This window comes from Tauraco erythrolophus, chromosome 19, assembly GCF_009769465.1.
Source record: "Tauraco erythrolophus isolate bTauEry1 chromosome 19, bTauEry1.pri, whole genome shotgun sequence".
Classification (NCBI taxonomy): Eukaryota; Metazoa; Chordata; class Aves; order Musophagiformes; family Musophagidae; genus Tauraco; species Tauraco erythrolophus.
Genome location: NC_141483.1, coordinates 283978 through 296749, shown reverse-complemented (window position 1 = coordinate 296749; position 12772 = coordinate 283978). Strand labels below are relative to the sequence as shown.

Below are 12772 nucleotides of genomic sequence, written 5' to 3'. Positions count from 1 at the left end.
GAGACATGCTCCCTGACATGACAGCAACATATTTGTCTTCAGCATCTATGGAAGTAAAATAGAGTCTTCCTCCTGAAAGCGAAAGAAGCCTCCAAAATCCAGCAGCTAGAGATAGTTACCAGCGATCCCTTGGTGTGGTGTCTGTAGGAACATAATCAAACTTCACCTTCCAGCGCACGGCATGCTTGCCCATTTCCACAGCTGTGACACGGCCTGTGAACCACTCCTTGTTCACACGCACCTCCACGTGCAGCCCTTTATCTGCAGGGAGGACAGGAAAGATGTTTGCAAACATTCAGATGCTGGAGGGCACATTCTGCAGGAGCTCTAGAGAAGACAGCCACCCTAGGCAGGGAGCAAACCTAACCCTGTGACAATTCCTTCAAAAGGTGCGGAAACCACAAAAACACTACTGTCATGCAGTTCAACTCCTACTGGGAAACATTAAGATGGAAGGAAATGATATGGCATTTGCAGACAGAAGTTTTCTCCTGTCCTCTGGGCTGCCTGACATGGGCTTTCCAGGCTTGTGTTGGCCACTAGGACAATTTCCCACGTGTTCCCAGTGGGTCACTTTCCAGACAGCTCCTTGGGAACACGCTGAAGAAACGCCCCGCTCTGGCAGAAGGTGCAATACCATCCTGGCTATCATCTTTCCTGGGGGTCTCTCGGCCCCTCTCCTCTCACAGCGGTGCAGCTGGTCTGGGTACAGTCCTCAGCGCTTCCCAGCTAACGGAGCCCCACAATCCGTTCGGTTGGGAAGGATGAGCACGGCATCAGCCTGCACCACGCAGCCAAGCATCACGTCCGTTAACGTAACGCAGCCCTCAGATCACAGATCTTCCCACACCACAGCTGCCTCTCCTCTGATCTTCCTTGTCAAAATGTTTCATGTGAGTTAGAGTCATCTCGGGGTTTGGGACTCAAATTTACACTAATTCTGATTTTAAAAAGCTCATTAATGAAATCATTATGTTTAACCAGCAAGTCTAGTTCTGCAACAGTTCTTTTCCAGAGTGTTGGATACCGGAGGCAGTTCAAGGGTTCGTTTCTCACCTTTCTGAGCTTTCTTCAGTTCTTCCAGTTCTTCCTCCCCAGCACTGTCTGTGAGCTGTAAGCAGAGCGAGCTCAGGTTAGCTGCCTCCCAGCAAGATTATAAACACTTGACAAATACCTGCTGCTGGGGAAACCAGTCCGCTCTCACCTCTACCACCACCTCACTGGAATCCTCTTCTTTCACTGCCAGAAATTTGCCCCGTTTTGTCTTCTCCTCCTCAGAACCATCCTCTGTGGTGTTCAGGATCCTCTTCCGAGTGGCGGAGGCCTGTAGGAAGCAAACAAGCTCCAGCTATAATTCCAGCAGGATACCAACCAAAACCTTTCAGTCAAAAAAACATGCTCAAATAAAATAGTGTCCAGTATTTCATTTGATAGTTAATTAGCTTTTCCAGAAGGTTTTAGCAGGTGCTACATGACCATGCAAACACCCGCCCCACCACTCCACATTCTTTTTTTTCTGGGAAAACAGTCTGGTCTAGCAGGAAAGAGATGAAACAAGCCTGCAGGAGGGGTGTAGAATGGCACCCTAACTCAAGAGTGGAGTAAAAGTTATCTTGTCCTGCGCAGGGACGACGGTGCAAATCCCATGCGATGGTGCAAATCCCAAGCTGTGCAGAACAGCAGGTAAGGAGCCGACAGTTTTCATCCCATTGAGTCTCACCTGTGGGAATTTGACAGTGGTAGATTTCTTTAGTGCTGGCAGCTTGGCAGCTTTTGGACTGGGTGTCTCACGTGAGCTTTTGGGGCTCTGCAGGACAGCAGATGGTGGTTTCGTTGTTGTACCTGGTTTGGCTGGAGCTTTTAAAGCGCTGTTAGACTTTCCAGCTGTCACAGTGTGCTGGTGTGTCTTGGAAGTGCTGGCCTCCTCCTTGGAGAGCATGTTTGCCAGTTTGGGAGTACTGGTATTTGGACAAGCTGAAGAGCTCTTTTTCAGCTGACTGATGGACTTGTGAACAGGTGTAGGTGGTGGTGGTGGTCTGCTGGGAGCATTCTTGATTACATCAGGTAAAGGAGGAGATCGCGGGCGCTGAGGCCGGGTCTGTGACTGGGTGTTCTGAAACAAATGAGAGTTCAGAAGGAGAAAGGATGGAAGAATCAGGCACTGCTTTTCCAAGCAGCTAAGGAGAACACAGAAGAGTACAAAGCCTACAGCTGTATCCATTTACCTCTCCTGCAGGCCGTGCAGTCACTTCCAGAGGCAGTTTCTTTAAGTCAGCTTGAGATCGAATCGGAGTGGTTTTCTATTAAAAATAAAAAATAAAAAATCAATCAGAAAGGCCATCTTTAAAAGATGTCAGGGCCTGCCTGAACCCAGTCCAGCAAACAGTCTTCCAGTTTAAAATCAGCAATTACAGGAAGGTGTGTTCTGTGTCCTTCAAGAGACATCCCTTCATCCAAACACCAGCAGACACTCCAATTTTCCTAGCAGAAAATGAAACACAAGCCAAGATGCTCATTTTTGTTACTAAAACAAGGCCTACCCCATGAAGGAGCACCGGTGGCATTAGAGGCTGAGACAGACATGGCATCAGCCGTTTGCACTAGGAGGTCCCTCAAACCTGCTGCGCGTAGCGGGAGACTTCTAGATTCACCTGCAGAGCTTCCAGCTTTTCCTGCTGCTGGCGGATTTTCTCTGTCAGTTGTTTCTGCTTTTCCTCCTGTGATTTCAAGTCTTTCTTCAGAGTTCCCAGTGGTACCTTCTGCTTCTGCTCCGCAGCTTCACATCTAGCACAAAGGGAAGGCACGGCAACCTCAGCTGCGACAGCAGGACTTGCACTGTCCCCACACCCCATCCCAAACGCAGCAGTAAATCCATCTCCCTTTCCACAGTAGCCACAATCTCAAGAACAGTGGCTTTCTTCTTGGGAAACACATATACAATTTAAGGATCAAAAGCACAGTTGTTAAAAACCAAGCCATTTATGACAGGAATTCCCAATTCAGAGCCAGGAGCTGAACAAAGCTTAGGAACAGCTGCGAGGGGTTCTCTATACCGTTTCTGTACTCTGGACTTCTACAGCAATTTTCCTTCCATCAACTTATGCTTTCATATCAATTCCTCTTTTTACAGACTTCCTTTCCATCTAGAAAGGAAACCTTATCACCAGTAACCCGTGATTAAGACGTCGTTTACAGGAGCCTTCCAACAGAAGATGCACTTTGCCTTGCTGCTCAAGGCCAGAAAGTTTTCCTTTGCAACATCCTTTAACTATTTGTTTTTCCCATCCTGTTCAGCCTATGGCCTACAAAACAGTGGCAAGGATTCTGCTCCCCCAGGTCCTCTCAGCTGCAGAATCCTGGAAGAAAGAGGAGGAAAAAGCAGGTAGGAAATAGATGAAAGTGGACTGGCACCACCTTCAAACTTCTGGCTGAGCAGCTGGCCACCTGGAGCACTGCTAGAGGAAGAAGAGGGGTCTGAGGAGTTCCCAGGCTCATCTCCTGTCACAGAACTGAGTCATGGACAGACACACCAGGATCGATCCCTTCGGGGCAAAGTCCTGCAGGGATGCTGTGAGATAGCAGCAGCACCAAGACAACTCTGGCACAACACGAGAGATACAGCTGACTCCTACACTGCCTTGGAGCCAAGCGCTAAAAATTCCCACGAGTGTGAGTCTCACAGATAAGAGGAAGACTCTGCTCTTGTCGTGATCGCACAGAGCTCTAGGAGAGGTGATTTTATCAAGATGTCTCATTCTGAACCTGCCAACTGATGGGATATCCCCTAGTCTGCAAGACACATACTGTGATCAGCTTTTTCAGTGGAAAGGAGCACAAGCAGCAGTTTCTCCATCAGCCTCTTCTCAGCTGAAGCACTGCAGGGGAGCTTTTCAGAGTGATATTTCCTCAGCTAAGAAAGTATCTGTCACCACTGCGAAATCACTGCCTGACACCAAAGCTGCAACTCCCAAAGATAAAGCTGAACAAGTGGCAACACACACAAGTTTCCCGGCAGAGAAACGCCATCTCCTGCGCCGTTGCACGGACTGCGGCTGAAAACATGGTCAAGCTGTGTCTTACAGCACAAGGAAGCACGCAAGCACTGGTTAGTTCTGCGACAGGAAAAAATTAAGACTGCTCACGACATTCAAAACCACAGATTCCATCACTAGAGGGAGCAGGTCAGAAAAAAGGAATTATCTTTGGAGTCAGAACAGTCTGCAACTCAACACCAAGACTCTGGTGGCACTCCAGGAGCTTTGAGCCAGAGTGTCATATTCAGCTGGTGTTTCAAGCCACGGTCCAAATGGCATTTAGGACGCAACTAGATTTTAGGCAGGAAAAGGGAGGAGAGCAAGCTGACACAGAAGACACGCTGCCTTCTCTATGACAAAGTGAGCAATGGTGCCAATTAGTGCTGACCCCAACACAGACCGTGGCATCAGAAGAGGTGACTGCGTTACATGACAGAGATGGAGAAGGGCATTCGGCTCCCATGATCCCGGACAATGTACCACCTGCAGAAACTGAGGTGTAGGTGGACAAATCAGAAGGGTGGGGAACAGCTCAGTGCCAATAGTGGACACGGCGCAGGCAGACAACACCGAGGCAGCCAAAACCACCACGTGGTCTTCTGACACCAGGAGAGAGGCTGAACATCAACTCTGACAGCGCTTCATCTTCAGCTTGGCTGGATGAGATTCTGCACAAACCCTCACGGCACACAAGCTTGAGGCCTCTCATCCATGGTGGCAACAGCATTGCTTCCCAAATCCTCAGTCCTCCCTCAGACAGTACAAATACCTGGAACGGAACAGCTCGGGTAGATGGTAAAGGCACAGAAGTGAAGGTGTCCAAACCCATGGCACAAGGACACAGCAGGAAACATCAGGTAGTGGAGCACTAGGAAGTTCAGAAGCAACAAAGCCCTGCTTTCTACTGGCACCAAGCCAGAGGAGTGCTGGTGCAACTTCTGTAGAAAACCTTCTGCAGAAAACCTTCTGCCTCGCGTAAAAGGACACAACTGCACTCACTGCACGTGAGCCTACTCGTTCCAAAAATATTCTAGATTTATCCTCCCAGGGTAAGACTCCTGAGATCCGTTTTGAAGAAGCTGAAACGACCAGAAGTTTGGATTACTTGTCCAAAGCACCCCACCTGCCCTTTCCCACCTCCCTGCAAGGGGAATGTGGGACACCACCATGCACGTGCATGCTGTACACAACGTCCCAACGTGTTCTCATGTGAAACACAGCTAAATCCCTCCCAATTTCCCAGGTATTGCAAACACAAATTTTAAATTCTTTCATTGGTAAATCAAGTTCCTGTTAGGTTACATGATTGCACACTCGTCTGCACATACACCAAAGGGCATAAAGACAACGGCAGGTAGGGGAGCCTCAGTGACACCCTTCCCTGGCTACTCCCAGGCCATCCCAGGCGCCACCGGACCATCCAAGCCCAGAGGCCCAAAGGCAGCTCAGGGAATGCAAATTCTGTACTTAGAGGAACAGACACCCCGTTTGTCAGGGCTGTCCCAGGGCAGCCTCGGCCCCCGTGTCCTGTGAATGGGAGTGGCCCTCCAAAGCATCTTTTGGACTGATGGGAGGAACCAAAAGCAGGTAAGGGAAGGGACTGACATGATTTAGGGAGGAACAAACATGGAAAACAGAGAAATAAAAAGTTAGAAAGGGCCAGTTGTACATAAACAGCTGGCCAGTCACTTGGCTTTACACTGAACCCTATTTCTATCTTCCTGGGCAAGGGGCTCTGTTCCGCGTGTGCGGATGGGGGTCTGAGTGCCAGCAGCTGGTGAGACCACTGGTCGCAGTGGCCCGTGTGCCTGGGCCCCACCAGCTGCAGCAGCTGCAGGCGGCGCATGGACATGCGATTCACAGCAAACGTCGGGCCAGACAAGCCAGCGAGGGGGTGGCCTGGAGCAAGATGAGGAAGGGTCTAAGGGCAAGCTCGCAGTAGCTGACCACTGAAGTGACTGGGGAGCTCTGCCTGACTGCTGGGGACAGGCATGGGGGTGCAGGCAGAGCTGTGGGCACCTCTAGGCAGGAGGCACCTGGGAAGAGCAAGGATCCAGAGCCACTTTGGGATGGAGAGCGTGCCCGAGGTGGAACACTGGGAGGTCTGCAGCGTGCATGTGTTACCTGTGTCCATGTGAGGAGGTCTGTACTCCTCATGCCCTGGCGCTGCAGGCCTCAGGGCTCATCTGTCCCAGTGCAAGTAACCAGAGGGATAGGATCCAGGGGCAGATAAGGACATATTTCCACTAGTGGTCCTTCATCCCGATCAGCCAAGAGGGAAAAAGATCAGGCTGCTGGTGCTGTTTGTGCGATTGCTGCGCGTCTGCTGGTGTTGATCTGTGTGGCCGGACATGCATACATGCATGGTCTATCCATGTTTGTGTGTGTCTACCAGCAACACATTCCCAGCCTCACCACTGCTTCCACCTGAGGGGCTGAAGATGAGGCAGGCTCCTCCCAGGCTTGCAGATTTGCCCCCCCAGCAGTTTAGTCGGAGGACATCGCAGCACAACCACACTCCTCGCAGCTCCACAGCAGAGCACAAATACATGGAGCAACAGGAAGTTAGCATCGGTATTCTACCAGTTACAGGTGCCAAAAGGAAGAAGCCAGAAGATCAACACTTCCCAGATGTCAACATCAACACTTCTTTGTTGCCTTTTTAGCCACGGACGTTAAAATTTTTATTCCAATTAAAAGTTACCAGTGGGATTCATTCCCTTTGTCTTTAAGCACTGAGCCAAGGCACGTGAACGACAGCTGAGCAGCTTCCATCATTACACAACGCAGACAAGAATCAGCTTCCAGCAGTGTGTGTCTCCACAGAGAAGCAGCAGCCTGGAGCAATCATCTTCTTCCTTCAAATAAATGACTAGATTCTACCTAAACTTCATAACTGTGGAACATGGCGCTGGTAAACGAATCGACGTGTCGCTCCCTCGAGTGTGCAAAATGTCATTCCTGGGCTCACTGCAGCTCAGGTGTTGCTGCAGTTTGTGTGTCTAATGGGTTGGAGCTACAGGAGCAATGAAGACATTGCAAAGACCACAGAGCACTCCCAGCCTCCGCCTAGGACTCTTCTTCAATCGCTGTCGGTGCTACCCACATTAAAATTAACATGCATAAACTTAAGGCTGCAATCATATTTCCAGTGGCAGTGCAGAAAAACCATAAAGGAACTTAATTTCATCAAGGTTGGAGGGGCCTCTGGAGGTCCAACCCCCTGCTCAGGCAGGGCCGCTTGGAACTGGTCACCCAGGACTGTGTCCTGGGATATCTCCAAGGAAGGAGACTCCATAGCCTTCCTAGGCAACCTGTGCCAGCGCTTGGTCACCCTCACAGGGAAAAAGTGTTTCCTGATGTTCAGAAGGAATCTCCTGTGTAATCTCCTGTGTTCTGGTTTGTGCCCGCTGCCTCTGGTCCTGTCACCAGGCACCACTGAGAAGAGCGAGGCTCCGTCCTCTTTGCAGCCTGCCTTCAGGTATTTACATCCATTGATGAGATCCCCTCAAGCCTTCTCTGCTCCAGGCTCAACAGCATCCACTGGTGCTGGGCTTGTTCCTCCCCAGGGCTAGGACTTTGCACTTCTCCTTTGCACCTTCTTCACGAGGTTCCTGTTGGCCCACTTCTCCAGCCTGCCCAGCTCCCTCTGGATGGACGAACGACCGTGGCGTAGCAGCCACTCCTCTGAGTTTGGCATCATCTACAGACTTGCTGAGGGTGCCCTCTGCAACGTGTATGTTGTACAAACGCCCACCACCGTGTCGGCTCCGAACACCGCCATCATCACCACTTTTTCACAGGCTGTGAGCACAGCTTAAAGGTGCAGAATTACTGCCTATGCCTCCAACTGTTCTCCAAGTACAGACGGCCAGAAAAAACCCCAACGTGCAGATAAGGCATGCTGCAGAAAAGTCTCTGCATGAACTGATTCTTACCTGTCTTGCTCAGGATCAGGGTTCATAGAGCATACCCAGCTATCAGGATAATTCTTCTCCACTGAATTCAGCTGGAATGGGAGAGTCCGCCATTTCAGACACACATCTGTTAGACAAACACTTTGCAAGTCAGAAATAGACAGCCTCAGCCACAAAATCATTTCTTTCTGTAGCACTTCTCAAGCCCATTTAACACCCAAGGACCACACCGGTTTCCAAAGTATATCCAACAAGACCAGTGGCCAAAAAAGAAAAAAGTGAGACAGCCACAGGATATACTGAGTCTATTCCTGCTTCATGCTCACAGGGTGCTTGGAGGAAGACCTCAAATCTCGTACAAGGCATCTATAACAGGACTCGATGAAGCCTGGTATCAAGCGACACCAGAGGACCTCATGCTCCCTGCTGCACTGGCAGCATGTGCAAACCCAACCGAACCGCCAGCCCTGAAATCACGGCTCATCTCAGAAGTCAGGCTGTCTCTCACGGATATCAACACAAAACAAGTCTGAGATTTATCCACAAAACAAAAAATCTATAATAATCTAATAAATATTAGAAGAACCAGGAACACGGACTTGGCTTCCAGAGCATTACTGGCCTGCCAGGAATTCAACAGCTTAAAAAAAATAAAGTTTTGGCAAGAAAATGCAAATGTTCTTAAATTAGGCTCCGGAAGGAAGTCAACAGCAGAGGACAGGAAGAATGGCAGGAAGAATGGCAGGAAAGCCCCTCCTCTTCGGGAGGAATTTGTAAAGGTCTGAGAAAACCATCAAGACAGCAGAGCTTAAATAATTCCACAAGACTGGCCTCACATTCCTTGTGACATCCTCATCCCCAAGCCCTGTGGGGAAAATGAGGTTGATGTAGTTTGGTGTCCTTCTACTAAGAGACAAAGTGGTTGTGTTGAGATCTCCCTTACCCCAGTAAGGCCTGAGCCAGCATTGTTTAGAGGTGCACAGAAGAGAACTTGTATGAAATTTGAAAGTTGACTGTAAATGGTCCCCTTCTGTGCTCACACCTAGTACCAATCAGCAGGCCTGTGCACCAGAATTCAAAGTACTTGACCGCTTTCCATTGCCTAGAGGGGAGTTTCAGATCTTACTCTTGTGCTGGGGTCGGTGGCTGTGGCCAGTTCCAGTTCATATGACGCTTCTAGCCCATTCTCAAACGGCTACTGGCCACACCTGCCCCACTCTGTAAGGGCACCTGAAGAACTTCACAGTCAGGAAACTGTGCAGGAAAGAAACCTTACGCCAAGACATCTAAGTGTACGATCAAAGGCAACTCCCAGAAGGAGACAAGCTCTAGAATGGGACAATGATAGCGAAGCTCATCTCGAAACTCCTACCCATGTAGCTGCTCCCCAGCTGCAGCCAGGAGTCCCTCCCCACTTCCCCAGGGAGGACCAGCCTCCTAATCACAGCCTGGTCAGGCGTACCGCACTGAATCGTGGTCGGGATCTCCATGGCTCTCCGACGTTTGTAGCGCAGTTCACTAGATGGAGGCTGGTTCCAGTTTGCTGATAAATAACCGAATTCATCCCAGAACTTGATGATACCTCTCTGGGCTGGAAAACAAACAAGTCCCTGCTCAGTATGAAGCCATCACCACAAAATTCACCACCTGCACTCCTGGCTGCCCTTAGCTGCCTTCCAGCCAAAGTCTCCCCTCCCAGCCCCTCGCAGTTGTGAAGCCTCATTACCTATAGCAACATCCTTCCAATACTGAGCCAAATGCTCTCCCATGGCCTTCAGCAAGTGTCGATACTCTTTGGCATCGGCGAAGTCTTGTTTATTATGGGTTGGCTCCAGAACCAAATAGGGCACATCCACCACACCTACCACTCCACCACACGCCCTGCAAGAGGGACACACAGTCACAAACACCATCAAACTACCAGGCTGTTGTTCAGAGAAGCAATATTGAAAACGGCAGGTTACGCATACGCTCACTCGCTCATTCCTGCAGCAGTACTGGTTTTAATTTAGCAGCTTTCTGAATCAGACTCCAGCCAGCATGCAGAAAGCAAGGTCGGCTCAAATGTTTTCATTTGCTTTCAAGACCTATTCTCCCTGTCCCTAGAGTGCGACACTATTGCTGCCAGTATTTGTCAACCCCAAGCGCCAGCACTGAGCACAAAAGCCTCATACTGCTGCAGGCATGACCAAAATCTGTGTAGAGAACTCTCTACCAAGAAATCAAGGAAATACTGGGCAATATTAAATATAATTTATTTGTCAGAATCAAAACAAAATGCTGACAAAATGAGTAAGCCTCATGCTCATGAAGAGTGATTAATGCAGAATAGGGTTATTGCACAGCCTAAGTTAGATGTAGGAACATGTCAGGCTTCAGCAAAAAGTGCTTAAAAATCTCCAGGAACTCACATGCCACCCTCCAGCTGCGGGCCCACCTTCTCATACATCTTTATCAGTCGACTGCAGTTGTAAATGAACATGCCATCCAATTCACGCTGCTCAATATTCACACCAAAGATAAAGTTCAGTTCTTTGGGTTCCTTCAGCGCCCTGTAAGAGAATGAAACAGAGCCTCAGAGATGTTGAGAACAAAACTGGTTATTTACTGTCACTAGGCAGAGGGTATGGAAATTCTGCACCTTTGAGTATTATGGGTTTACTAATGTCTGTCCTGTAGTCTGCTATTTCTAAAAAACATGAAGCATTTGTTGAATGTGCATTGCAACTAAGCATGAACAAAATACAAAAAACTTTGCAATAGAGCCACCAACTCAGGCTGGACAGTTCTGCTCATCTAATTACTCATTTGGGTATGTTTTCTTCTTCAGGAATGGATTCTGGTTTTTATTTCAGATCTGCTTGTTCAAAAAAATTACAGTTACCTACTTTTATGAAAGTACTGTTAGGTACAGACTACTCTGCTCCAATGCTATTTTGGGTTGTATTTTCCAGATGTAGATCTCTATGCTAGATAAGGCACAGGAATTTGATTTTGAAAGATTTTGAAACAAAACTACAGTCTTGATATTCAGATTCTGGGTAAGTTCTTGTAATTACAAGTTTTACAGTGCTATTACTCTAACTCCGAAAGCTGGAAGACACAACGCACAGCCCAAGCAACGCTTTTTTTCCTGGAAACGACAGGATAGCAATTTGCATGAATTCTACTTTATCTGTGCAGCAGATGACTTCAACAGAAGTTGTCCTCAAGCATGTTTGTAAGCACAAATGGATTTCTGAATTTGAACCTTTGGTTATCAGGAGCTGTATCTCCTGCAGTGCAGAAAGCCTCAGGAGATTCAGATCTCTCTGTGTTATAAATCAAACAAAATCTCTGTGCCGCACAAACAGAACTATTGCCCTTTAACACCGTAATTAAGTGGGTTCCCACAGCTTCCATGAGCACCTTGCTGAGGACTTTTCATAATGAGGATCCTCAGTTTCAGGCTGAAGGTATCATGAAACGTGAGGTCCAAACTTTTAACTATTGCAAGGCGTAGTCTATACCACCATCCGACCCATCCCTCTCATTTTTGACCTCTCATTTTTCCCCCCACATCAAATCCTTAGCACTTACATGCTTTATCCCAATTTGGAATTTGATGTCTCCTTAAGTGAGTAAGTCTGTCTTGCACATCAAAACAGATCTCTGAAATAGATTCATTTCATGTTCATTTTCTGTTTAAGGCTGTCCGCTTCCCCACACAGATATACAGGTACCCCGTAACACACCTTCCTTGAAACCAGGTAACTCCAAAATAAGTTACCAGGAAAACGCCCCAAACAGCAGCTTTCAGTAATTTCAAACCTAAACCTTTGCCAAGAGGTGTTGGGAGCACTTCCAACACAGAATCTAGGCTGGACCCTTCTGCTCTCAGCTCATCCAGGTGGACAACCATGATTTGAGAGCATGAGTAGGTGTGGCAAAACACTCATCTCGGGGATTAATTTTCTTTTTCTAACTTCTGGAAAAGGTGTAGAGCTTTGAATTTCAAGACAATGTGCACTCACATAGAAAACCAGAAGGGTATCTCCTCATTTTTATCACTGAGGAAAGGAAATCAAATTATCATCCAAACCATGGAAAATTAAGCAGTAGCTGACCAAAAGCCCAGGATTTTACTACTAGGACTTTAGTATCTGCCCTGTCTGCTGGATTTATAACCTGACCTCACACAGACTTTGGAAACCAGAGAGTATTTCTTTCATTGATGCACCCAGCACCAGCAGAAAACTGTCCCAGGACAGTCTCTGTAACTCAAGAGTTCTCTGAGAGGCTACAGAAACTGCTTCATACAGAAGGTTTCCTATTATACATGTTTTTCAGGAATTTCTTCTGTTTTCTGTATAAAGTCCAAGATTATGGAAAAGCCTGACCCTCTGAGCTGTCTCTGATCACCGGTGACGAATGCAGACACAGGGAAAGTGCCATGCCTGCCCAGAGCTGGCTGAGCACCCGGCAAGCTCTCGCCCCAGAAGACACATGGTCCAGTCTGTACAGAAATCCGGACAAAAGGCCTTTCCCTGCTGTTGGTGAGCTGTCACATACAGCTGTTTTCCTCATCCTCACGTATTTGAAATCTGACTAGAGATAAAACTTTTGACGTATCGACAACTGGAGTATTCTTCCAAACCAGCTGGTTTACACTTTGTGGACTACAAACCCTCTTAGTTTTAAACAGAAAGAACTGCTGAAGAAAACTCGGAATCTCATTTCCAACTAGTCAGTAAAGGGCAGAGAGAAGCTATTTTGAAACAACTTGTATTGTCCAAGTTCTTTGTTTGTTGTTCAGCTTTTTTTAAAAGGAAAAAGTGTTTT

General features: G+C 48.0%; 1 protein-coding gene across 1 annotated transcript in view; it reads right to left on the bottom strand.

Annotated features, from left to right (window-relative positions):
- MORC2 (MORC family CW-type zinc finger 2) overlaps positions 1 to 12772 on the bottom strand; it is a 49745-nt gene that overhangs the window by 2914 nt on the left and 34059 nt on the right. Inside the window, 10 exon segments of the mRNA XM_086623465.1 lie at positions 120 to 261; positions 1057 to 1111; positions 1217 to 1324; positions 1721 to 2104; positions 2226 to 2300; positions 2652 to 2784; positions 7973 to 8078; positions 9414 to 9542; positions 9678 to 9832; positions 10363 to 10503. Coding sequence (XP_086479591.1) covers positions 120 to 261; positions 1057 to 1111; positions 1217 to 1324; positions 1721 to 2104; positions 2226 to 2300; positions 2652 to 2784; positions 7973 to 8078; positions 9414 to 9542; positions 9678 to 9832; positions 10363 to 10503 — 1428 coding nt within the window.